This window comes from Barbus barbus, assembly GCF_936440315.1.
Source record: "Barbus barbus genome assembly, chromosome: 26".
In the NCBI taxonomy this organism is placed as follows: Eukaryota; Metazoa; Chordata; class Actinopteri; order Cypriniformes; family Cyprinidae; genus Barbus; species Barbus barbus.
The window spans coordinates 23773573-23797410 of NC_136754.1; the positions used below are offsets into that span (position 1 = coordinate 23773573).

General features: G+C 39.1%; 1 protein-coding gene across 8 annotated transcripts in view; it reads left to right on the plus strand.

The window, feature by feature from the left end:
- Window positions 1–23838, plus strand: part of LOC306846385 (discs large homolog 1-like protein) — a 102275-nt gene that overhangs the window by 31799 nt on the left and 46638 nt on the right. For 5 of the 8 annotated variants that reach the window (XM_079379738.1, XM_079379739.1, XM_079379744.1 and 2 more), the window contains exon 4: window positions 4838–5005. In XM_079379738.1, coding sequence (XP_079235864.1) covers window positions 4838–5005 — 168 coding nt within the window. Of the gene's footprint in view, window positions 1–4837; window positions 5006–12889; window positions 13007–23838 lie in introns of all 8 variants that reach the window. The other 3 variants (XM_079379742.1, XM_079379737.1, XM_079379743.1) reach the window with 1 other exon arrangement.

A 23838-nucleotide genomic window follows, 5' to 3' on the forward strand; every position in this document is an offset into this window, starting at 1 on the left:
AATTAATTTAAATGATCATGTAATCACTCAGTGAACAGAATTCTTTGGAGTAGTTTAACCAGCGACCTTTGGCCTCTGGCATGATTACTGCCTGTATGGGTGCCGTATGGCATCAATGCCACCATGGCATTAACTTCTCAAATCCTTGATGCAAAGCCCATAGGATTACATGTCATCTGCTCTGCTCAGGATTGACGTTCAATTGGAATTCATTGTCAACTGGTATTTATTTTTCTTTGAGTGAAAACCTGAAGTACTGCAAGATCATTGTGAACTTTAGCCATTCTTGAAAGCTCTGTATTTTAATATAAAACATTTTATATAATGGTGCTGAAACTGGTGTAACATATCAACTAATATGATTAGCTTCTATAGATGATTAGAAGATAATTTGGAGGATTTAAGTGCTTGTAAATATTATATTGGTTTAAACATGGAAAAGTTGTTTTGAGGTCATCTTTAAGCAATGACTCTTTTAAATGACCTAAGCTATTCCTCTGATTAAACTGGAGGGAAAACAGCAGTGTGACAGTGATGTATGAGGGAGCCTATGCTGGCCGTTGGACTGCTGCTCCTGTAAATACTAATTTCTTAGTCAATCGTCTTTTGTTCCATTACACGCTGGCTGAATGCACAGCTTCTATTTTTAGTTTCTTAAGAAAACATGGAAGGTTATGATGGCTTCTTGTCTCTATCGCTCTCTATTTCTACCATGATCCATTTTTGTAATAATGGCAAGTCAAGCTATCTATCCAAATTTGTCAGGGGCACAACACCTCACATTCGCAGTTAAACCAGAGAAACCCATACAATTGCCACTATCTCTGTGTTCTGTAGAGTCCAGTTTCTCTGGTCTACTGCTCACAAATTCTTCTTGCAATCTAAGGCCTTAGATATATACAGGCTGGCACATTCGGCAGAACTCAGATTGGACTAGAATGATCGAAACTAGTCATTTCTCTGTACTCAGTGTCATTTTCTTGATGACAGGAAGGGCAGCGTATGAGAGAATAGTGGCTGAGCAGCGGAGCTTATGCTGCTCTCTAGACCGTCAGATTGACCGCACAGTTTTAGCATCTGATCACACAGATGGGATGATTGCCCAAATGCCATGTCATGTCTCCCCAGATTTTGTTGTTAGAACCATTTCCAGTGATTCTCCTAAAGCACTGGAGCCAACAAAGATTTAGTTACAGGGAATGTAAAGCATCGCTTTACAACATTGCCATACGGTCACCATGTAATACCAGCAGGACAGCACTTATCCTGCCGGTTAATGCATTTAGACAAATGTAGAGCTAAAGTGCATTATGTAATTGTTACAAGAAATTATACATAATTCTCCTGATTATGTGATTATTGTGGTATTTATTTTTTATCAGTAGAATATGACAGTGCGTTCACAGAACATTTGAAATATGAACATTTAAAATTTTACATCATGCAGATTCAAATGGATCAAATCTGCCCCCTTATTGTTCTGGTATTGGCACTGGGTGCTTTCCTATATTTTTGAGGAGGAAAGAAGAGTGTCTGCTGGATTTTTTAAATCCTAAACCTTTAAGGATGAGTTTATGATCTAGTGAGTGGGATGTTGCCAGTAAAATTTTGACGATCTCTGAAGCACATGTAAACATGTTCTGACACTAACTGCTAACTCACAAACTGATAAGTGATGTAAGCCACTTGGTCTGAAAAGAAACTGAAGATCCTTAAGTTATTTGTCTATATGTCTTTGTGAATTACAACCTTAAAAATATTTCTTAAAAATCATTTGTTCTCAAATCAGACTGTTCTTCAATCTCAAATGAAGTTTTCAGTTTTTGTTGCATATAAACAATTTGAGATGTATATGCAGTATTTTTATATTTTACATTGTATTTATTATTTTTGTATATTATAATTACAATTGTCATACCTCACCCTGATCCAAATTGAATATATTTTCCATTTTCTTTTGTTTTAAAACCTGCTTTCCTGTTTGTTTGTTGTTGTTTTTTTTTCAGAATTATATGGTTGTTGTTTTTTTTATTCAGTTCTACTTAGAAGTATTTGCTAGCATCACTATTACTATTGCTCATACGTAGGGTTAAGGATTTGCGCAACTCCCTAATCTAAAGTATTAAACATTGGCACATAACTTGTCTCACTTAGTGCCACTTTAATGAAGGATACAATATTTTTTGTTGTTTCATCACATGAAATTTAAACCTGTGGGTAAAGCATTTCATCTTACTGACAAATTGCCACGTAAAGCAGGTTATTGCAGTGTGTGTTCTTATTTAAAGCTGTGAATATTGGCAAAATGTGCAGAGGTGGAAACTGGAGTCAGATTGGATCCCAGTTTGCAGAGGTGAAGTATCCGGTGTATCCCAGGAAAGCTCCAGATTGAATAGTGAGCTGCTTACCTCAGCCGCAGAGGACCATGACTCAATAGTGAGTGGTCGTGGTTGCCAGGAGATCCTCCTCCTCATTCTCTCATCAGGGAAGACTGTGAGCTCTCCTCTTCTATCATGTGCTTCCGCCCACATGCTCTACACATTGAGCACCTACAAATCAGTCTTAATGATAGCAATTCTTTATGCTGGTCTTGCTGATATTTCCATTTATGGATGTTGGAGGAAAATTACTTAACATGGCGGTATTGTTAGGGAAAGACTTGTGGCCAAATGCACAAAGAAAAAGCTACGTCTTTGGACACCTGTGACTTTTGAATGCTGACAAGGCTTAGTCACAGTGTCTTCTATAATTGGATTGCTTACAGTCAGTTCAACGAAACACTGCAGTTATAGGTAGTTAAGCAGTGTGTTTAGAAGAACTGTTTAGAAATTTCATCCTAAATAGCTTAATATGTTGCTGCCAAATTATAAAGTAACTTGCACTTAAACTCAAATGTAAATATTCATGTATTTCATGTAAATCTTACAATTTTCTGGAATGTATATACATACATACTTACTGTAATTTTGAAAGTACTTTTATCAAAACAAGCGCAATTACGTCCTTTGAAACGTTTTGATACCAGGAACCCCCTTCCTAAAATATAAAGGCAACTAAGTATTTTATGCACAGAAAATAATGTATACTCAAAACATGATAACATAAAGATATTAAATAATGTTCCATAAATATGCAAAATAAATAATCTTACAAATTTAGAGCTTTAAAATATAAAAAAATAATTATGTGGAACCCAAAGCGCCCTCTTGTGGTCCCATGGGGTCCTTGAACTCTGGTTTGAAAATCTGTTGTTATTTCTGGATACTCTCCCAGGCATATGTTCATTTCAGTTAAAATCTCTAAAAAATGGACGACACATTTCATTTCTTGATATAATGTCTTTATTTGGGATTGAGCCTTTGACCATGAGGGAGGAACTAATATATGTACACATTTTGCACAGGTAAGTGATAGCAGAGGAAATTATGTAAGAATGACGATAGGCCTAACTGTCTGATGGACAGATGCTTTTTAATAAGCAAATGCAATGATTATGTAGAGTGAGAGTTAAGATGGTTATCTAGGTCGACCTCAAAGCCCATTATTACATTTTCCAAAACATTGTGGATGTATAATATTTCTTGTATATTTGCGTAATGGGAAGAAAACCAAACACTTTTCAGTGTCAATTCCTAATTGTTTTTTTTACGCAAATGCATAAATCTAAGTGGGTAAACCAGTACAAATGAGCCATGTGTTTTAAGCTTTAAAAAGGTCAACCACTGAATCGCTGGCTTACCTATAGTGAGAAGTAGTCTGTATCTGATAAACCTGTTGGCATAGCAACTGTGGCCATCCTCCGCCTGTGTGGAAACCGCTCATCAGCTACCTTTCTGTGTAAGCATGTACCACTGTTTATTTTAGAGGAAGAGAAACCCATTCATAGTGAACTAAAACATAAACCTCCAGTCTTTTTTAACGTCTTACACATTTCATGTTTATGATTGTTTATACACATCTCAGATATCTAAGCTGTTCTAAAACTTAAGCCCCTTTCACACTGCACGTTGGTCCCGGAAAATTGCCGGAGTGCCTTCTGTGTGAATGCAAACACGTCCCGGGATTAATTCCGGGATCGATCCCGGGTTGGGGACCTATTAACATTGCCAGGTTCAGTCCCGGAACGAGCTCTGTGTGAACAAAAGCCAGAACCAATGCCGTAAAGGCTGATGACACGCGTTATCATGCAACTCTTTTACTGGGTGTTTTGAAGGCAGAACAACACGACGAAACGACGAAAAATATGTAAACTGGAAAGAAGCAGTGATCAGGCAGCTCCTCACTTTCTGCGCTGAAGCTGAAATCGTTCGGCAGTTTAGTTGTTTACCGGTTGTGTGTGAATGCACGCACAGATTCATGAAAATCACTGGCAGCGTGAATGAACCAAATCAACGAACCCGGGATGATTCCTTGAACACATGAAAGAGGCTTACGTGAGATGCCTTGCTGCTTACTTTGTAGAGTTCGAAGGCAGCATCCTAACAATCCCCAAACTATTTTTGTTGTTACTTCTGGGTATTGAATGAAATAAGCTTAGAATATTTGTCTTGTTCAATATTTTTTAATTATTTTTTGTCAATGTATTTTGGGATTGCCTTCTCTGAAAAGGCCAAAATGGTCTTTGGAGACAGCATAATTAAGTAACCTACCTGACATGTGGCTTAAAAGTCTGCCTCTGTAGGAAGGTCATTTGGTTTTGGAATATAGGCATATAGTGGAATATAGTGACAAACCAAGCAGTTGTCAAAGGGAAACTAAAACCTCAAAAGGTCTCAAATCTCCTTACAACATGGTATTCATCTCATCTTATCTGACTAGTCTCTGTTGTTTTCTGCAGAAGTACAGACACCATGATGAAGACACAGGATCTCCACAGGAGCAGAGCTCGCCCCAGTTCACTGATGAGGCTCCTGGACCAGAGCTGGTCCAAGTGGCTGAGAAGAACCTCTCCCAGATTGAGAACGTCCATGGTTATGTGGCACATGCACATATCTCCCCAATGAAGGTAGGTCCTGGTTTTGGAATCTAGACTTCCTGATCGGTTCACATATTTTAACATTTGCTGTGTTGTCAATCACCTTGTTGTCCAAATTCTACCCATACAGTTTGTTATAACTGTGTGTGCCTCAGTCTTTACACACACAACACACAAACACACCCTTTAAGATTTTAGAATGATTTCCCCTCCTTGAATTATTTCAAGAAAACAGTCAGCCATAAGAATCGCTTTTGAATAGCTCACTTTTTTTCAAAGGCTTAACGTTTATTAGAGTTATACATAAAACATGGGACATGTATTTAATGCTCTTAGATGAGCGGCTTTGAAATTTATATTGTTAGTTAACGGCATGTACTCATCATTTACTCACCCTGTTGTTCCAAACCTGTATGGATGACTTAATTCTCAAGTTCTCAAGCTACAAAATGAAGAAGAAAAAAGGCAAAAAAGTGGTCCATATTACCTGAGCACTATATTCCAGCTCTTCTGATATCAGAAAAAGACTGAAATGTAGTTTGTTGTTCATTTGAAAGGTTTTGCACAGTATATGGGTGAGTAAATAAAAGGGGGCGGGGGAGGGAATTGATCGTTCGCAGGGAGCTTGATTGACAGGCGATCTGACCAATCAGAACACTGATATTATGTGTCGCCGCTGCTATCCGCTATCTTGCCTGACATCTACGGCCGGTCTCCATAGAAATCCATGCTAAAACGGGTAAAAAAAAGATCGAATTGAAACTTTTTCAATATAACCAAGTATAAAAATGAGCGCAGGGTTGCTGTGCTGTTGTTTGCTGCCACATTAATGGTAATAATTTCAGGAATTCCTTTAAAGTTCTTGTTTTGCGTTCCAGAAAACCTGTCATGTTCGACTCTGTATGCATGGCTTGCAGCGCTTAAGTTAAAATACTGAGTGTTAAATAATAAAATAATGTTAAAACGTGCTCTTATCATTCTGTGGACAAAATCCCATGAACTTCGCCCCGAATTGGAGCTGTATGCACATGTGCGTGTCGCTTAACCTTGCGTCGCTCCATGTCATCTTCCCACTCAGTAAACTATGACAGGTCCTTTACTGCAAAAAGATGGTCTCTGCGACACTCTAAATTGATAAAACTATGGCACCATGTGCCTTTTTTAAAGGATTGGTTGACTTTTTATTTTTTTATTTTTTTTCTAGGCTTGATTGTTTATGGGGTGCAGTCTAACATGTTAATGCTTAGTTTTTTTTAAAAACGCATTATTTTTCACATAATTTACCTTTATTCCACACCGCTCTGTCCCTTCTCCTATAAACGCGCTGATCATTTTCTGCTTTTATGAAGCCCCTCCCTCAGAAATATGCAATGGGCTCAGTTTGGTTAGCTGGTCCAGTGTGTTGTGATTGGCTAAACCGTCTCTAGTGCACGTCTAAACGTCCCGCCCCCCCACCTCAGCGGCATGTGTTCCGGTTGTATTGTAAACAGTGGCGTCATCAATATTGCTTATCAATTTGAGCCCGATTGAGACCCAGAGAATATTAGTGAATAGAACCTGTGCAAGCATGGCTCTTAATGGTATGTTTTCTGTTTGTTGTTGTCTCATACTTTTAGATATGCTGTTAATTGTAAATGCTACTGCTTCTGTTAGCTTTTAAAAATGGTTTTATTCTGATTAAAGCTTTACTACATTATGGCAACCAGACGTGCATCCTTTTATAACGCTTCTCATAGCTATGTGAAAATAAATGTATAAATGGAACAGTTCATTGTTGGAGCTGAGCTGATGATCTGAATGAGAGAGAGAGATGCAGAGCGTGTGCAGAGCAGGGGGATGCGAGGAACATGATTAAGAACCGCCTACTTTAGAACATTGATTTTGAAACTTGTGAATCCATTAGAATCGTTAGAAGACAGAATCGCGATTCATATATGAATAGATTTTACATGCACCCCTAGTTTTCTTCCTCGTCTCTAAAGCAGCACAGCATGGCCTCGCCCCCTTTGCTGCATGTTCCCGGGGGCGGGGTTTGTCTGATGTCACAAACCCGGGAAGTAACTCGTTGTAGTCCCTACGAGCCGTTTTTGTAGGAATTAAACTGCCAGAATTTTAAAAGACGATATCTCTATTTGCATTGAACTTTCAGCGCTGCAAATGTGCAGATATTGTTTATGCTCAAACAGCAACATTATACACTAACTAACGTTAAAAAAGTGAAATTGCAATCAACCACCCCTTTAAACCTTTTTCATATGTTTCACGTTATATTGTTGTTTCAGAAAATATGTAAATGCGCATGCCCAGTAGCCACAGCTGTATCCCTTCTAGCATTAACCCCAAATCAGACAGGAGAGTAGATTAACTGAAATAAAATACTTTGATGTTTATTCATGTTCATTTGCTTTACGTAAATATGAAAAGACGATCTGTTCACGTGTGTGAACTGAGACAATACAGTGATCTGTCACGAGTCACACACTAAAGAGCCACAAAACTTGAATTTCTTTAAAAATGACAAAATTTGAAAGCTGAGACTTTGTTTCATACCAGACGTAACCTCCTATGTCTTGCCTATCGGCCTGTTGTCAGATTCCTCTTTGCTCTGTGATGTATTTTTCACAGCGTGAGAACATGGTGTATTGTGAGAGCGGAATTGTTTGTCGGGGATGGCAAAAGAAGGGAGCGTAGGTCTTTGCGAACGGTCAGTTGACCATCAGCACTGAGTGCTATTTAGAACTTCTGGATAAAGATAAGCCAGTTTGTAATCTTCTGGTGAAACTCATTTTATATGTGTTATATATAGGTAGAGACTCTCACAGAAACTTCTCCTGCCTCATTCTTATCAGAAACTGAGAAACAAAATAATTGCAACACCGTAAATAATGATTGCAGGATTAAAATACAGTTTCATGTTATCAAAAAACATATTTTATATGCTGAGTCTGGTAATCCCAGGAAAGTACCTAGACAATGCTGACAAACAAACACTATCATGACTGTTTAGGCAGTTAGGCTAATCTCTTAAACAACACCGTAATGTTATGTTCTTACCTTCATAGCCATTAACACAATTGTTAATTTTTAAAGCCTTTATTATTTCTCAACTCTACAGCTGTGCAGTAAAATTCACTCTATTAAAGGTTCACTTTTCATTCATGAAGACGACATGAAGAAATGTGCCAAAAATATGTCTCTTGGTGAAAAATAAAGACTTTTTAAGATGAAATGAAATTACCGTTATAACCAGGAGATGGCAGCAGAGGATCAATAATTGACTGCAGCTGCCATTTCAGCTCCCTATTTTCACGTCTTGCTTTTTGATTTATTATAAAATAAATATAACAAATGTAATACTTTATCGCACTGAATTGTAAAGTAGAGCAGGAAGTCACTTGTCATTTAAAAAAAAAATAAGGCCAGATAATGCTGAATTATTTAAATACCTATAGTTAAATACAAATTAAATAAGTTGGTTTAACAATTAAATAATGCATTCAATATTTTGACATGTTTAGATTTAATTTAATAACTACATCGTTTAAGTTTTATCCAACACAGACTTGTTGCTGTCGTAGTTTTGTTAGTTTGAATCGGGTGTGTCTCACTCGTCCTGAAAAGTGAAGCTGCGAGCTCTTTGAGCGCCCCCTGGTGGCTGGCTGCAGGACAGGTCATAAACCCCGCCCTATCCATGTAAACGAATGGGACTTCAGTCAAAATAAAAAATAAATAAATTACACTTCCAATACAATTTTCCGAAATATAGATTTGGTCATTTAAGGTAGCTGTTATCACGCTGATATATGTTCAGTTGTTCGTTTTTGTGATGAGCTTGATTTTAGCTAGTAATTTGATGCTATAAAAACGGGGCGTGTCATTATGGTTGACTGGCTCTGTGGGAGTTTGATACCGCGACTCCACCTCACGACTCTACTGCATAGACTCTGGCTCCAAACGAATCTCTACTGCGCAGACTCTGGCTCCAAACGAATCTCTACTGCGCAGACTCGGGCTCCAAACGAATCTCTACTGCGCAGACTCGGGCTCCAAATGACATCATTTACTCAAGATGACAGCAGCCATCCTGATATGCATTCGCTTCACTTTTCTATAGTGGATGGAAGTGGAGATGCGTCGTCCATCTTTTTTTTTTTTTAACAGTCTATGGTCTGAATTTAGTCTGAATAACTTAATGAACAGCTCTATTTTGACATCAGCTCGTCAGATGATCCATTCCGTTGCCACTGTCAATCATAGCAATGACTCACACTATGGTTTAAAGGATTCACTCGTGTAAATTTTACACTCGCGTTTGTTATTCCTGAAACCGTATACGTGGATGTTAGTTCCTCTTAGACAAACAAAACTTTTCTCCAAATTGTGTATGGATTATGTAGAGAAACCGAGCAAAGGGCGTTCCCCTTACGGCACAGTACAGTTGACCGGAAATGACTAAGCTGGCTTATCTAAAACCAGGACGTAATCGTGCATGTGATAAACTGAGTTACATATGAATCGCAATTGACCTATCGGTTAGTTACTGTTGTGAACTCGGACAAACAAACAGAGTTGCTAACTGTCTTACAATGACAGCTGTCAGTGTGAAAACCCTTGTCCTTATATCTGTCTGAAAAATTTTGGACACAGAAGAACCAGCATTCAAGTGGTACTTAAATATGCCATGGAGGGATATATAAAAGATTTTAAAATAAATATTGTGGGTATTAATTTGGAAGCGAAGGTTTAGAGATCACAATGCAAGCGGGAAAAGTCTCATATTATGGTTGTCACGATTGCAGATGAAAAAATCCTGCATCAACACTGTTCATGTACCGCAGGGTAAGATTATATTAATTTACATTTAACCAGTTTAATATGAAGAGACAGTGATATGTAGACCTTCGTTTATGTTTTTGCTCTACACTGTACAAGACGCGAGAACAGTTCGCTATTTAGGTTTGTACGTTCGCATGGACTCACTAACTTTAACGTTAGCTAGTTTTAGCCAGAGATACCTTGCTGAAATGCAAGATGACATTAACGCTCTGCTTGAGCAGATGAAAATTGTAACTTTATGAGAGTATGACAACAAGAAAAGGAATGTTTTGTCTTCATTGGGATTGGGGTTGAATGCTTGGGGACATTTTGCTCTGTTTAGTTTGGGTTTAGGAAATAGAATAAAATAAAAATCTTCTAATGTTTCTCTATAGCGCTGAAACCTAAAGATGTCCGAGTTCCGCTCCCTGTGTAACTGATACTCGACTGCCATTGGCTAGTCTGGGTTCGAGGGGAGGGGCTTACCAATAGGTCAATTTTATCTTTTACCGATTCGCATAGATTCACAAATTTCAAGAATCAATTTTCTCATGTTTTATCTAGTGATTTCAATTTCTTTCACTTTGCGGTAGTTCTTAAAGTTATTAACATGTTACAGTGATTAAGAAACATGCCAGGTGAAACACCGTTTCTGTGTGCTAAGTGGTAGGCAGCATGGTAACTGTGTCCAGAGGTGGAAAGTAGTTATGTATGTGTGAACATTTACAAGCGCTCGTCCTGTTCCTGTTGTGCTCCAGTGCTCTCTTCTGCCTTTCGATTTATGATCCCACAGTTCCCCCTCAGTCCTGATCAGAGTCTAAGCCAGAAGCATGCACACAACAAACCACAGATGAGAAATAACACCTGCCACTTCTCATAACCTTTACTGCTCACACTTAAACTGGCACCTTTTCATTCCCTCAGCCCCTTCACAACCTGCCATCCATCTCAGACACACCCTTACAATACAGTTATGGCCCAGGCTTATCTGTAAATCACCTCCGCATCTCCTCAGAGACCCTCTAAACAGCACCCAACCCACACCCATATGAGGCCCACTGTATATGCAGATATTTCTGGTATTTCTGCTGTAATCATGACAAAGCTGCTTGTATTCAAACTTTTTATTCATATATTCAATTAATTAAAGTGATTAATTTAATATATTAACCATGATTGACTTTGCAATTCAAGAAGTTCTGTTCAATTTTCCAGAAATCTATGTTCTTCAATTAAAATTAAGGCTAAATAAAAAGTCAGTCTGAGAAAATAAATATCAGAGAATATTATTTAGTTAGATTATTGAAATATATTAATAACTTATTAATTTGCATACTTTGTTATCCTGCGGCTCCCTTGGAAATTTGCTTAGGCCCCATAGTTAGTCCTGGCCCATTGGTTGAGAAACACTGCTTTAAACGGTGCTCCTACCCTGTACTGTCTATTAATATTGTAACCACTGCAAACATTGTGGTGAATGTGTCTACTGAATAGGGCTAAATTGATTAGTTGACATTATTTACAATGTCGACAAAAAAAAAAAAGTTGACACTTTTGTTGTTGATAAATAGTTGATAGATCTCTATGACCCGATGTAAGGGCCTGCGGATTGACGAGTCTGGTGCTGTAGCACGAAACTGTAATTCAGGCCACGCCACCCAGCTGCAATCCAATTGAAGACATGCTTTCAAAAACGTTCATCCACAAAATCAGAGCCATGTGATTTCAATCAAAATGGAGAAATATGCAGAAGAAAAAAAACACAAAACAATAAAATAGACCGTTGCCACACCTTATGACTGTGTTAAGGTATGTAAGGTATGTATCTCATTCTTAAATATAATAATTTCAGATTAGTTCAGGTTTTAAAATGTCATGTGATGCAGTTCCCCATTTGTAAATAATTATTAATTCATGATAGTGGTAAAATATATTCTTAAACTATATTAAGGTGCAGTAAAGGCACAAAAATGGTATAAAAGTTTTTCTAAACCATATGAAATACAAAGAGTACATTTCTAAACATTGGCACTCATTCTGAACATTTTTTAAATATTTAAAAAAAAAATCATATTGTGGACGCTCTAAGGTATTATTGCCCCTGTAATGTATCATATAACAATTTGGTAAAGCTACTTTGTGAGGAGCACATTTAGGGGTTAGTTCATCTGTGGTGCATTCCATTGCCACCTTGTGTTATGTAGTAGTCATTGCAATTGTACATGCTGTTTCTAGTCGTGACGATATCAATATAAATACCTTTGCTATGTGTTCATGCATTAAAGCATTGGTCTCAAACTCAATTCCTGGAGGGCCACAGCTCTGCACAGTTTAGCTCCAACCCTAATCAAACACACCTGATCCAGCTAATCAAGCTCTTCAGGATCACTAGAAACTTCCAAGCAGGTGGGATTTGGCGCTGGTTGGAGCTAAACTCTGCAGAGCTGTGGCCCTCCGGGAATTCAGTTTGAGACCACTGCATTAAAGGGGTAGTTCTCCCCCAAAAATGAAAATGGTCATTTAGTTAAGTTGTTCCAAACTTGTGTGAATTTATTACTTTTGCTGAACATAAAATAGGATATTTTAAGAAATATATTTTGAAGAAAGTGGGGAACCCAGATTATTTATTTATTTTGTTTGTGAACTGTTCTGAACTGTTCTTAATGGTTTTCATGGAGATAGGAGTGATATTGGCATGGTCCATTTAGGGTATAGGCTGACATTCTGTCCCAAGAGTCTTTTCATAAATTAATGTAAAGTATACTTTTGTCTTCTGTCTTTGATCATATATGTATATGGTCTATGTTTCATCAACTCGAGCATCCTTATCATTCCACTCTCTGTTTTGATGACTCTCAGGCTTTGTCTCAAAACCTAGTGAGCTTGCCTAGTCTAGGGACCACATTTTTGGGTATCATAGGCCTTCAAACATGCATGATGCCTCAAAATTCTTGTCAAGGTGAACATTTCACTAGCTATAGATCCTTACTTCCCATTTGTTCTATTGTCTGTCTCTCTTTATCTTCTCATGATAATGTAATGTTGGCACTTTCAATTCAAGCTTGTATTATAATACAGTGAGTTCATGCCCCTCTGTAGGTTGAGTCACTGGAATGCATCTTCGATGGGCCATCCACTGTAGTGAACGAGGAGAGTCCTCCGCCTCCTACTACTCCTCTCTCCAACCCGTACCCTCAAAGTCCTGTGACCGTCCAGGTAACAGTCTCTCGTCTGACTTGGCAAGCATCTTTATGTGCTTCTGATGTAGTACCGGCAGCTTGCCAATTCTGTGTTTGTCATATGGCTGTCAGTCATGTGCGGTCTGGTGTCGGTCATCTCCATTTGATCAGCGTGACTGGTCGATGCAGCTTTTCATCGTTTCATGACGATTTGAATACATTTGATCAGACAGGCTTAATGCTGTCACTAGAAGGTACAGTACAGCTCTTGCATTGTACCCATCATTGTCCTTCCTATTTGTATTTATGCAATATTTTGTTTTGATAGGTGCATGGGCCTGCTAGAATCTACACACATGGGTTCTAGTTAAATGGTAGACTTGTGTTTTTAAATGCAACAGTTGTTTGGCTTCATATGCTGCAACGATAGCTTTGCTGTTGCATTTGTTATCTGTTTGTTGCATGCCGTCATGCATGGAAGCACCTTTGCTTCCACAACGCATGGCCAATGTTTTTTCGAGCTTCAGGATCTTGTGCTGAAGATTTCGATTAAAGCCTGATTTCTGCATGAAATTTCCTTGTTACTGACTTTTCTGGCCTTGGGATTTATGAGGTGGATGTGCTTATTCAGGCCTGAAAACAGTTTGCATTTTTTTTTGCCACACGCCCATCTAAGAAATGAGGCAGTGTTGGTATGGGTTTGAGGTGAGGCTGTGTCCTTCAGTCACTTTTCTCATACAAATCATGAGCCTTGAGCTGCCTCCCATTTCCCGTCAGTGACGTCAGTCCTGATATATCTCTCCATGTGGCAAAGTTGAATGGCTTGATCGCACATTCAAGGAAGCATCAGGAGAGCACAACGAATGCAAAGAGGTCAAGGTGCCAGAGCGCTGTCTCCTACAACCCAGGAATTTCCACAGGCTCAAGGAAGGATGTTACCCTGCCTCATCTCCAAGACAACGTGAGGAAAACATCGTCTTCTCTTTTATGACAATGTAGCAATTGGACACTGCAGCCGTTTGTCAGAGAGGCACATCATTGGAGTGTAACGTCTGCATCGGAAGCCTCTGGACTAATTTCTTTCAGGCAATCAGAGAGGAGCGCAGTCAGTGCTAGCCAAGTCAAGCACCCAGTCTCACTCTCTCAGCTTCCTGCTGACTCATTTTGAGCTGGAAGAAACGAACGCAGGCACCTGCAGCCGTCTGCACTGAGCTCGCATCCCACCACTGCTCAGCCGCGATCGCATCAGCGTGCCAGGAACTGCATCAGCCACAGCAGTGAGAGAGAGAGAGAGAAGGTGAAACGAGTAGCGTTACAGGGGGCTGCACAGATTGTGAAGCGCTTTATTTCTGCTGCAGTTTGTGTACGTCAGGCAGCCTGTTTTTTTTTTTGTTTTTTTTTCTCTCTTGCCCTACGTTCTGCTCTTTGTAGCTACCTGCACTGTATGTTTTTGTCACCGGCACGCACTATGTGCATACACTGGCTTTGAGATGCCTGCGTAAGAAGAGGTGGAGGGGGGCAGGTCAGAGTCGGGAAACGAGTTCTATTTCACCGAAGCGTGAACCCCTCACACGCACACTCCAGCCTCAGCCCACAATGCTCAACTCGGTGTGGTATGCTAAAAAGATGGGTCGCCGGATCATGGGTACCCTAAGGAGAACCAAGAGGCGACGTCTGCACTTGTTGGTAGGTCTGGAACTCCGCAACAAGAAAATGCTGCGTGTCAATCACTGCAGTGAATACAGAACTTGCTCTCGGTAAAGCAAATGCTTAAACTTAGTTTTCGATGTTGACGCAAGTTACTTGATTTGCTTTGTATAAAACCATGTATTATTCATCATTTTCAACTGCATTAATCTGATTCATAAGTAAAATGTCCTTCCACTCAAAAGACTGAATGGACTATATAATCACGCCTAAGATTGAGAAACTAGGTGCATTAACAAAACAGAGGTGCGTCATTTTTTTGTTAGTACGTCATGGAGTCTCAAAGGCACTGATTAACAGACCGTCTTGTAAGGCCACAGTAAAGTCATTTGTTTTGTTGCGTGAAATATGAGCATTGTTCTGCATTACATTGTAGCAGTAACCTGCGTGAGTGTGTGATGTCTGGCACGTCATTGTGTTTCAATGAGAAAATGTGAAAGCACATATCTCTTCCCTCTGCTGCCTGGCAACCTGCGTGCCTCTGTCATGCAGCAGTGCTTGCAGTGTCTTACACACACACACACACGCGCGCGCACACGCATGCGCTGCACAAAATGTGTACGTTCCAACCATGAATGGCAGCAATGCTTTACCACTGATCTGATCATGGTTGTTAAACACATTGGAAAGCTCATTTAACTGGTCAGATTTACTGTTATGGTCCCTAGTTGTCAAATGATGCATGTAATTTGTCATCAAAGGCATGTTACATGTTTAAATACCCACATGATATCTTGGGCCGTACCTATTGCTGGGTTGTTAGAAGCTACTGTTTGCTTTTTTTGTGTATATATTCCAGTCCTGTATCAAGACAGATACTTTGCAATTGGCCTCTTTAGTTATTTAAATAATGTAACTGCTGCATTATCTGGATAATAAAGCCTGCAGATAACAAGTCATTGCTCAGGTTGAAGACGTGAGTAAATGTAACCTTAATGGGGTTTGAAAGAGGATATATTAAACATTTAGAAAAAGGGTAATAAACAATCCCAGTGTTTGGCTGTCCACAGATGTTTTGTTAGCATTAGGCCTCTGTGGAATCTGCCCACAGAATTACTTACAAAGCTCAACAAATATCCACATAATTGGGACATGTGTCGGGCTGGTTATCGATACAGACTTCCCTGTTTGATTCTGATTTATAAGCTCTCTGTTTGATGTGATTTTATTTATTTCAGATTCATTAGGAATATTGCAGTTTTCTTATTTATGTAAACTATTCAGGGAAATATAATATAGGTGTAGCATTTCAATAACCAACTTTATTTACTCATAAATAATCATTTTTCATAATCAAGAAACTGCTTGTTTAAGGTGTTTAAGATTTATCAGAGTAAATAAAACACAGATACAGAATGACCAAAACACAATGATAACAGGGAAATGAGCAAAACGATACAGCAGATATTGGTCCCTTATTCTCGATACACCTATATAAGTATATATTTATATTCAAGTTGATCATTCATTCAATGGTTCCTTCACTACATTATAGTCCAAAGCCAGTGGTTTCAACTTACATTAAAAAAAAAATAATAAACAATAAAATAAGAACTGAAAAACATGAGCAGCTAATGCAAAGATATGGTTTCTATAGTTGTTGATGGACTCTGTCTGCAGTCTGTCAGTGTGGAGGAAAACATGTTGAAAGATCTAGAAGTATCTTACTATAGTTAAAAGATCTGTGAATGGCAATTTTTAAAATGCAAGAAAAGTCTGCAGATTCTGTCTGGTGGGATCTGTATCCAGTTACTACCTGACAAATGTTGTCTTCAAAATGCTATCCTCAAATAAGGAGCTTTGATGGAGAAGCTACTGATAGGCTGCTAAAGTTCTGAATTAGGGTTGTGCCGATAGACGATAGTATCGTGTAGGCAGAGATATCGCCGAAAGCTGATGTCTTTGTCGATAGTCAAGACGATATTAGGCTCATTCTCCTATTAATGTATAAAACTATTATTATTATTAGGTGGCCTATTATTATTGGGCTAATGTTATCAAATTTCCCCGCTATTTCATCTCAGCGTCGCACATCTCACACACGCACAAATGAGGATTAGGCTTCTCCTCCTCATTGGAAATGTTTTAAAAATGGACTCTAAAACTAAGGCCACATCAAAATTGAACTTTGATTTGATTATTTTATATTTAACATGTAAGTTTTCAGTATGTTTGAAAGTATATTATTTAGGTTATTGGTGCTTAGGCTCCAGGTGCTTCTCTCTCTCTCTCTCGCTCTCTCTCTCTCTCTCTCTCTCTCACGCTCTCTCGCTCTCTCTCTCTCTCTCACGCACGCGTGGTTTAAAATCACCAAATAGTTATGAAATAGCATATGACAAGTACAGAGAGTCTCTCTCTTGCCCCTACCCACCCATGCACGATCAAATTTGGGTTGGGAACCTGTTAATTATGGATTGAGTTTATGGATCGAGTTTCTCTTTTGATTAAAGAAGTTTCATGGTCACAGTTGTGGCCAAGGTTGTCATTAGCAGCAGTTCTTTCATGTTTCCCGAACAGAACAGGCTTTTATCAGACACCGAATCAAGAGAAAAGGTGGTGACAGGAATAGCCAAGACTACATCTATGGATCCTGACCCTGCTTTCAACATCTATTGAGAAGCTGACCAGCAGTCTGACCCTGTCAATAGCCAGCCTAATTTGTGTTCCATTGTGTGGCCTATGGAAGATTTGAAAACTGATATCCAGTGTTAGTTGCCCATTGTAGCTGTAGAAAGAGTCAGTCGGTACCTTCGTGCAGTAGCTGTTACAGTTGCACCAACACATTTTTTTGTTATCTCATTCTTTTACTCTTAATGTGTTAACCTGGTCAGATCCATCCGTTACTACTACTGATGTGGATTTTCCGTGCTGCTCAGTGGTGCTTCATGCTGGTCTAAATGTCAGTTAGCAAGGTGACAGGCTTGGTTCTGAGAAACGGCTCTAAATGGGTTTTGCTGGCATCTCATTAGACATGCACACAGTGTATTCAGAGGTCATTTGGAATGTATTATTGATGTCATGCCATATCTATTGGCAATCTTTTCAGAGGGAGGAGCTTTAGCATTGTTGTTTGGGATGCCATCTTACCCTAGATCAATAGTTAAAGCTAAATCCTGACAAGCCAATTCTTCAGTTTAATTCACTGCTGTTTATGTGCAAAGGGCTTTATCTGATTACATGGAGGCATGCACGAATATCACAGTGCTCGAGCCAGCTTGGTGTTGACATACGAATGCTAATGTTTTCGTACCATCCAGTCCCTGCTGTAGGCTCTAGTGCACTAATGAATATGTCAACAGATGAAGCCACAGAGCATGTTTACTGTGGCTTCTGGTGCAAGACAGGGGACCGGAGCCTGCACGGGAAATCCTGCTGGCTCTCTTAGATGTGCGAGCAGTTGCCATGGCTTTAAGCTCCCAAGGGAGTGGAGGCAGAGCCTGGTGACAAAATCAGCCAACTCATCCGGCACCTGTGGCACATCTATGAAACTGCTGTATGGAAGAGGTGTCTTCTGAGTGCCACTGTTAAAGGTCGGGCACTGCATCCACATCAAATGGTAATCCGGACCTGGAGAATACTTCAGAATACTTCTCCACTTTTGATAATATGGGAAGGCCTTCTTGGAAGACTGGAGATTGAATGTCATTGCAGAATGAAGCATGTTTGGGCCCAGTTTTCACTTGGCCTCATTTTTTGACACTTGGAAGCATTGTTGGTGGGGCAGAGTGACATTCCCAATTGGACTTGGACAGGCAGCTGTTAATCATCTGATGGCCTTTAAATTTACTATCTTGGAAGCTCTTTGAATTGGACAGATGGTTTCAGTGGAACAAAGTAGTGCCAATTCATAATTTGTCCAGCGACTGATCGGGATCTTTCAGTTTGTATCCCCAGCATCTTGAGGCTAAAAAACAGCACCTAGCTTTGTGTAGAATATTTTTCTTTCTTCTCTTTTCTTCATTCTGTCTGGTGCGTCTGAATTGAAGCGGTGTTGGAAGGTTGTTGCTGTTTCGTGGAGTAAGTCTTGGGCAGAATGGAGTATCTAGGGTCATGACTACACAGCACACTAGAGGCTATGTCCTGATGAAATCCCCTGATATGTCTGGCACAGGAAGCCACGCTCATAATTAAGGAAGTTGTTTGGAAAAGCTCTTAGACTTTGGCTAGATTTGTTTTCCTGTCTTTGTCATCAACACACTCCTGAGAAGTGACTGGCGTGCATCCATAGTGCATTTGCAGTGATGAACTACATCTTCGGTGGAAACACCCTGTACTCCAGGGGAAGTCGAGGCAGCAGCACCAGTTCGGCCCATGGTGGCTCATCTGGACCCAAGTTCAGACAGTGGTCCATACGTAGTTCCTCTGAGGAGACTGCAAAACAGACTCCGTCCCGTTGGCACCGTGTTCTTGTTACCCTCACCCGGCTCAATACCTTCACTGATTGCATCGTATCAAGGACAAGTCAGGTAAGTTCTGCAGGCTCATACACAGGTGCCATGGGACACAAACTTCAAGTGATAATGTTAACTTTCAACTCATATGTGACAATGACAAGTTCTCTCTATCAAATTAACTTGCTTGCTATATTCAGGGTTTACTGCCAGTCTACGTTTTCAGTCATGGTTGTTACAGTTGAGCTAGCAGTTTTTGTGATTTGCATTTTTTAGTTTTTTTTCTAAACAATTCTTAAAAATACTTAAATATCAAACTTCTTAGTTTCATTGTATGGGTTCAAGTCCGAGCTCTGTGGTATGACAGTGACTTTGAAGCAAATGAGGCTCCACTTTGCAGCACCAATGTTTGTAGTGGAGAAAGTTAGTTGTCAGATGACAGGCTGTATGATTAGTTATCCTAATAATTGTTTTTAATCAGTGGGCTTTACCTTATACTGTGTGATCAGCGCATATGCTAATATGCACAGATAATGCCACTACATGTGGTAGCAGAATTTCTTGCCCAAACTCTGTTGTTCCTTCGTAATTGTAGTCAGCTGAATATGACTTGATATAATAGCAGCAGTTCAGCTGAAGGTTAGAGAGATAAATGAACAGTCGAATCCCCCTTGTACAGTCTAAAAGAAACAGATAAGTCTCTAAAACATACATGCATGTGTGAATATTATGGCATGGCCTTCAAGTAATTAATTAATTAATTTAAAAGAACTTTTCAGTTAAAATTCTTAGGGGTGGACAGTATGACCAGAGTCTTAAATATTGTAATTTATATGTATATTATTACCTGTGACAGTGATGCACGTCATCACCAAATAATTATTAGGATTGTCACTACAACAAATTGTTATAAATTGAACGGAAGATTTTGTAATCCCTCATATGGTGATATAACACATGAACAAATATCTTACCAACATACAACTACAAGTATGTCCAATTTATCTGCATGCATACAGCACATTCACATAAAATAATAAACACTAAATATAAGCAAATCTCAATTGCTTTGTTTTTATCTTTGCCAACCTATAGCCCAGTTCTATTTTTTATTTCTCAATAAAACTACTTTGAAAAACATTTGACAAATAATATTGACTTGTGAATCTCACTATAATAGTAGTAGCAGCAATAGTAATAGTAATTTATGAGTAAAAAAATAAATAAAATTCTCATTGTCATTACTGTCATTCAAAAACATTGTTTTTATTTTAAGTGATTCTTCATAGAAATAAATCATTAAGTGATAACAGTATGATGTTTAAAGTATTTATATAAAAGTAAAAATCATTGTTCAGACACAATGAGTTTCATTGCTGTATAATGTTTCTAAAATAGGTTTGATCTTTAAGCAAAATTGATTCCTTGGTGATGTTCACCTTAGTGCTATGTCATCTGAAGTGATTCCTAACAAAATCACGATCCTAGCATATGGGAAACTGTATACTTTGTTCTGTACAGGTGTTGGTATTATCTGTAGATAGTTGTGATCATCAAAGTAAAATTGTCCCAAGAACATTTTGTTGGTTTTGTGGCCAGTAGATGGCACTAGAACTGCATTGTTTCCTGAGGTGAAATGGCGTGCTGCACAGTTGATCCAAATCCTGACTACATCTTTGCAGTTTTGGATTAAAACCTCTCAGCTGCACCTATAACTAGAAGTTGGTTAAAACATGGTCTACAGAGAGCCACAGAATTATTATTAATATTACCATCTTACTATTTTTATAATATATTTTTGAAGCATTCAAAGGGTTCAAATCTGCGCTTTTCAAATTATGAATGAATAGACCCTCTTCTTCGTTCTGAAATCTAATGCTTTGTGCTTGACACTGTAATATTACATTATTAAAATGCACTGCTCATTGTATTCAAGTTCATCCCAGCTGACATGCGTACTACTCTAAATGCTGAAGCAGTGGTTGTTAACAGCTTGGTGCACTTACACTCATCAATTCAAATCCACTTATAAAATCAGCCTCTAATCCAATCACCATGAGCTGTCATGTCAACGCAGCTATTCTAGGCCATTTATCTATTCATAATATTCCCAAAGGAAAGATCCTTTGCATCTATACACTATGGCAAGCCATCTGTCACAAAAGTGGTCATATGCAATATGCATTAGTTTGTGTGGTGCTTTATATGATATCTTTTCTTATTGAGTGACCCCGATTTACCAAATTTCAAACATCAAAATCTATTCAGATTAATTAAATTATATAGAATATGTAATTCAACTTGACTATGATCTCACACAACAACACAGAAAAGATCCCCCTTAAGCGTCATGCTGACTCAAGGAATGCAAGGAGGTCAGATATTATTAATTATGTAGGTGAGGAGCTGTTTACTATATGGAGCCCCCTCACACTAGGTTACAGTTGCTCTGTGTGTTGGCGCTGTTTCAGCAGGCTGGCTTTGTATGTGAATCGGAGCTCAGCATTGATTATTCATGCCAGGAAAAAGCCACTCCGTGCCTGATGCCTTTGCCCATTGGTGCTCTCTAATTGGCATGAGAATGCAAAGAGATGAAAGGATGGGTGAATGAGAGAGATACAGAGAGCGCAAGAGGATCATCGTGCACACAATCGTGGGAGAGCCCGGGCTGAATTTCCCTCCGTTTGTTTGTTGCCAAGGCACTGCACCAAAATACAGCAGCCTTCTCACCATCGACCTGGTTGTCCTAAAATTCAACGCCGTCTCCTCACATTTAGCTCACGTGCCGACCATGACGACCTTCTACTCCAGCCATGAGTACGGATGCCAGAGAGCGGACAGCTGTGAGAGGAGGAGCACCTCTCATGTGCAGGACAACCTCAGGCAGAACCTGCCGTCCACCTCCATCCTCAAGCAAACGCATCTCCAGCAGATGGTGACCCAGGAGGGCTCCATCCACCCTATTCCTTACAACTCTTGCACCCTGCCATTAAACATAGGAAAGACCAGAACTAAGTTTCTCAATCTGCGTGACAGTGTGAAGAAGAGCCCCACTAAGAGCACGGCCAAAGTGAGCGGACCGGGGGAGAGGTTTTCTCTTTGGCCCTCTGTGTCATTTGATAAGGTAAGATAGAGCAGAGAGAGGAGCAGCTTCGCATTTAGACATTCTTTGATCATTGGCTCAGGATGCTTTTCTGCATCTTGATGTTATTAAATCGGGTTGCTCCTTTAGACTCATGACTGGTGTGCTCTGTCACATTTTGTTTATCTTGATGACATATCTCTTTCACTGGTTGTGTGGAAATTGTGGTCTTCAAATGGATATTTTCGCTCATTAGTGTCTGTCTTTCATCGACAATACTGGACGTGGTGTTTGTCATCACATTAGTGTTTCAGAGTGCCTCTGTTTTGTTACTGCATTTCTCTCCATTTCTGCATCACTTATATTGTCTTAGCATATTGGATTGTTGTGTCTTACATATTCATCTTTTTTTCCTTTTCGAAAGTCAGTTATTGTCAGGTCGATGCCAAGCTTTTTATCTGCTAATGTGTTGTTCTGTTCCATGTTAAAATCATTTAGAGCAATTAATCCCACAATTAAAGGTCTATAGAGGAACGTTTAAGTGGGACTCCAGTCAATGCTATTGACAAGCTCTAATTTTAGTTTCTGTGCAAGACCGTATGTTTGGGGTTTAGGCTCCACAACATTTTAAAGTCCCATCAATATTGTCTAAAATAAAGTAAACCCATTGTATGTGTGTTTTTATACACTACAGATCAAAAAATTCGGGGTTGATAATTTTTTTTAAAAGAAGCCTCTTATGATATAAGGCTGAAATAAAAAACAGTAGTATGTGAAATATTACAATTTGAAATAACGTTTCTATTTTAATATTTTAAAATGTAATTTATTCTGTGATGGAAAAGTTTAATTTTCAGCAGCCATTAGTTTTTGTCGTATGATCCTACAGATGTCATTATAATATGATGATTTAGTGCTGAAGTAACATTTATTATTATTCAGAACAGTTGTACAGAAAAAAAGGCTTACTGACCAAACATTTGTACTGAGTGTGTGTAATAAAATGTAGTTATGTAAATGCATATTTGTTGACTAAGGCCATGTTCACACAGCAGCAGAACACGGTTGTCAGTCCTGTAATTGAGTCCTTAATATGGTTATGTTCACATGCAGTACGGTTATCTAGGGGCATGACAACCACATTCTGTAACCGAACTCGCACCTGTAAATTTTCAGGACTCACAACCGTTTTCTCAAAACGCGCTGTGTGAACGGTACAGGACTGGAGAGCTAGTTGTCTGTCCTGTCATGTCATACAGCACACGAGAGAGCCGCTCTGCTGCACAAACACGCGTCTACCATGTGTTACGAGTTTTCATGTGTGATTTCGATAACTTACAGTGACGGAGAAATGAGCTGTGTGTCATCTGAAAGTTTTAGATCCCATCGGTTTTGTGTTCTGTGCGCGATTTCAAATTCTCCGCTCTCCACCCAAATATAAAAGCTGCTGTTGGTTAATGATGATTTTACGATGAACTCGCGCCTCTATTGGACTCTTGTCATGTCAGAAAGTGATAAGACAGTTTTATGGATGTCGCCATCTTTGATTTTACTTTGGTCACTGTCACTATGGTTGCTGGTAAGGAAAACGGGCTTGACTCTCATTGCTCGTTCATACAGACAGTATTCTAAACACAACTGTAAGCTTCTGTGTGAACGAGACATTTCGAGACTCACACCTGTGGAAAA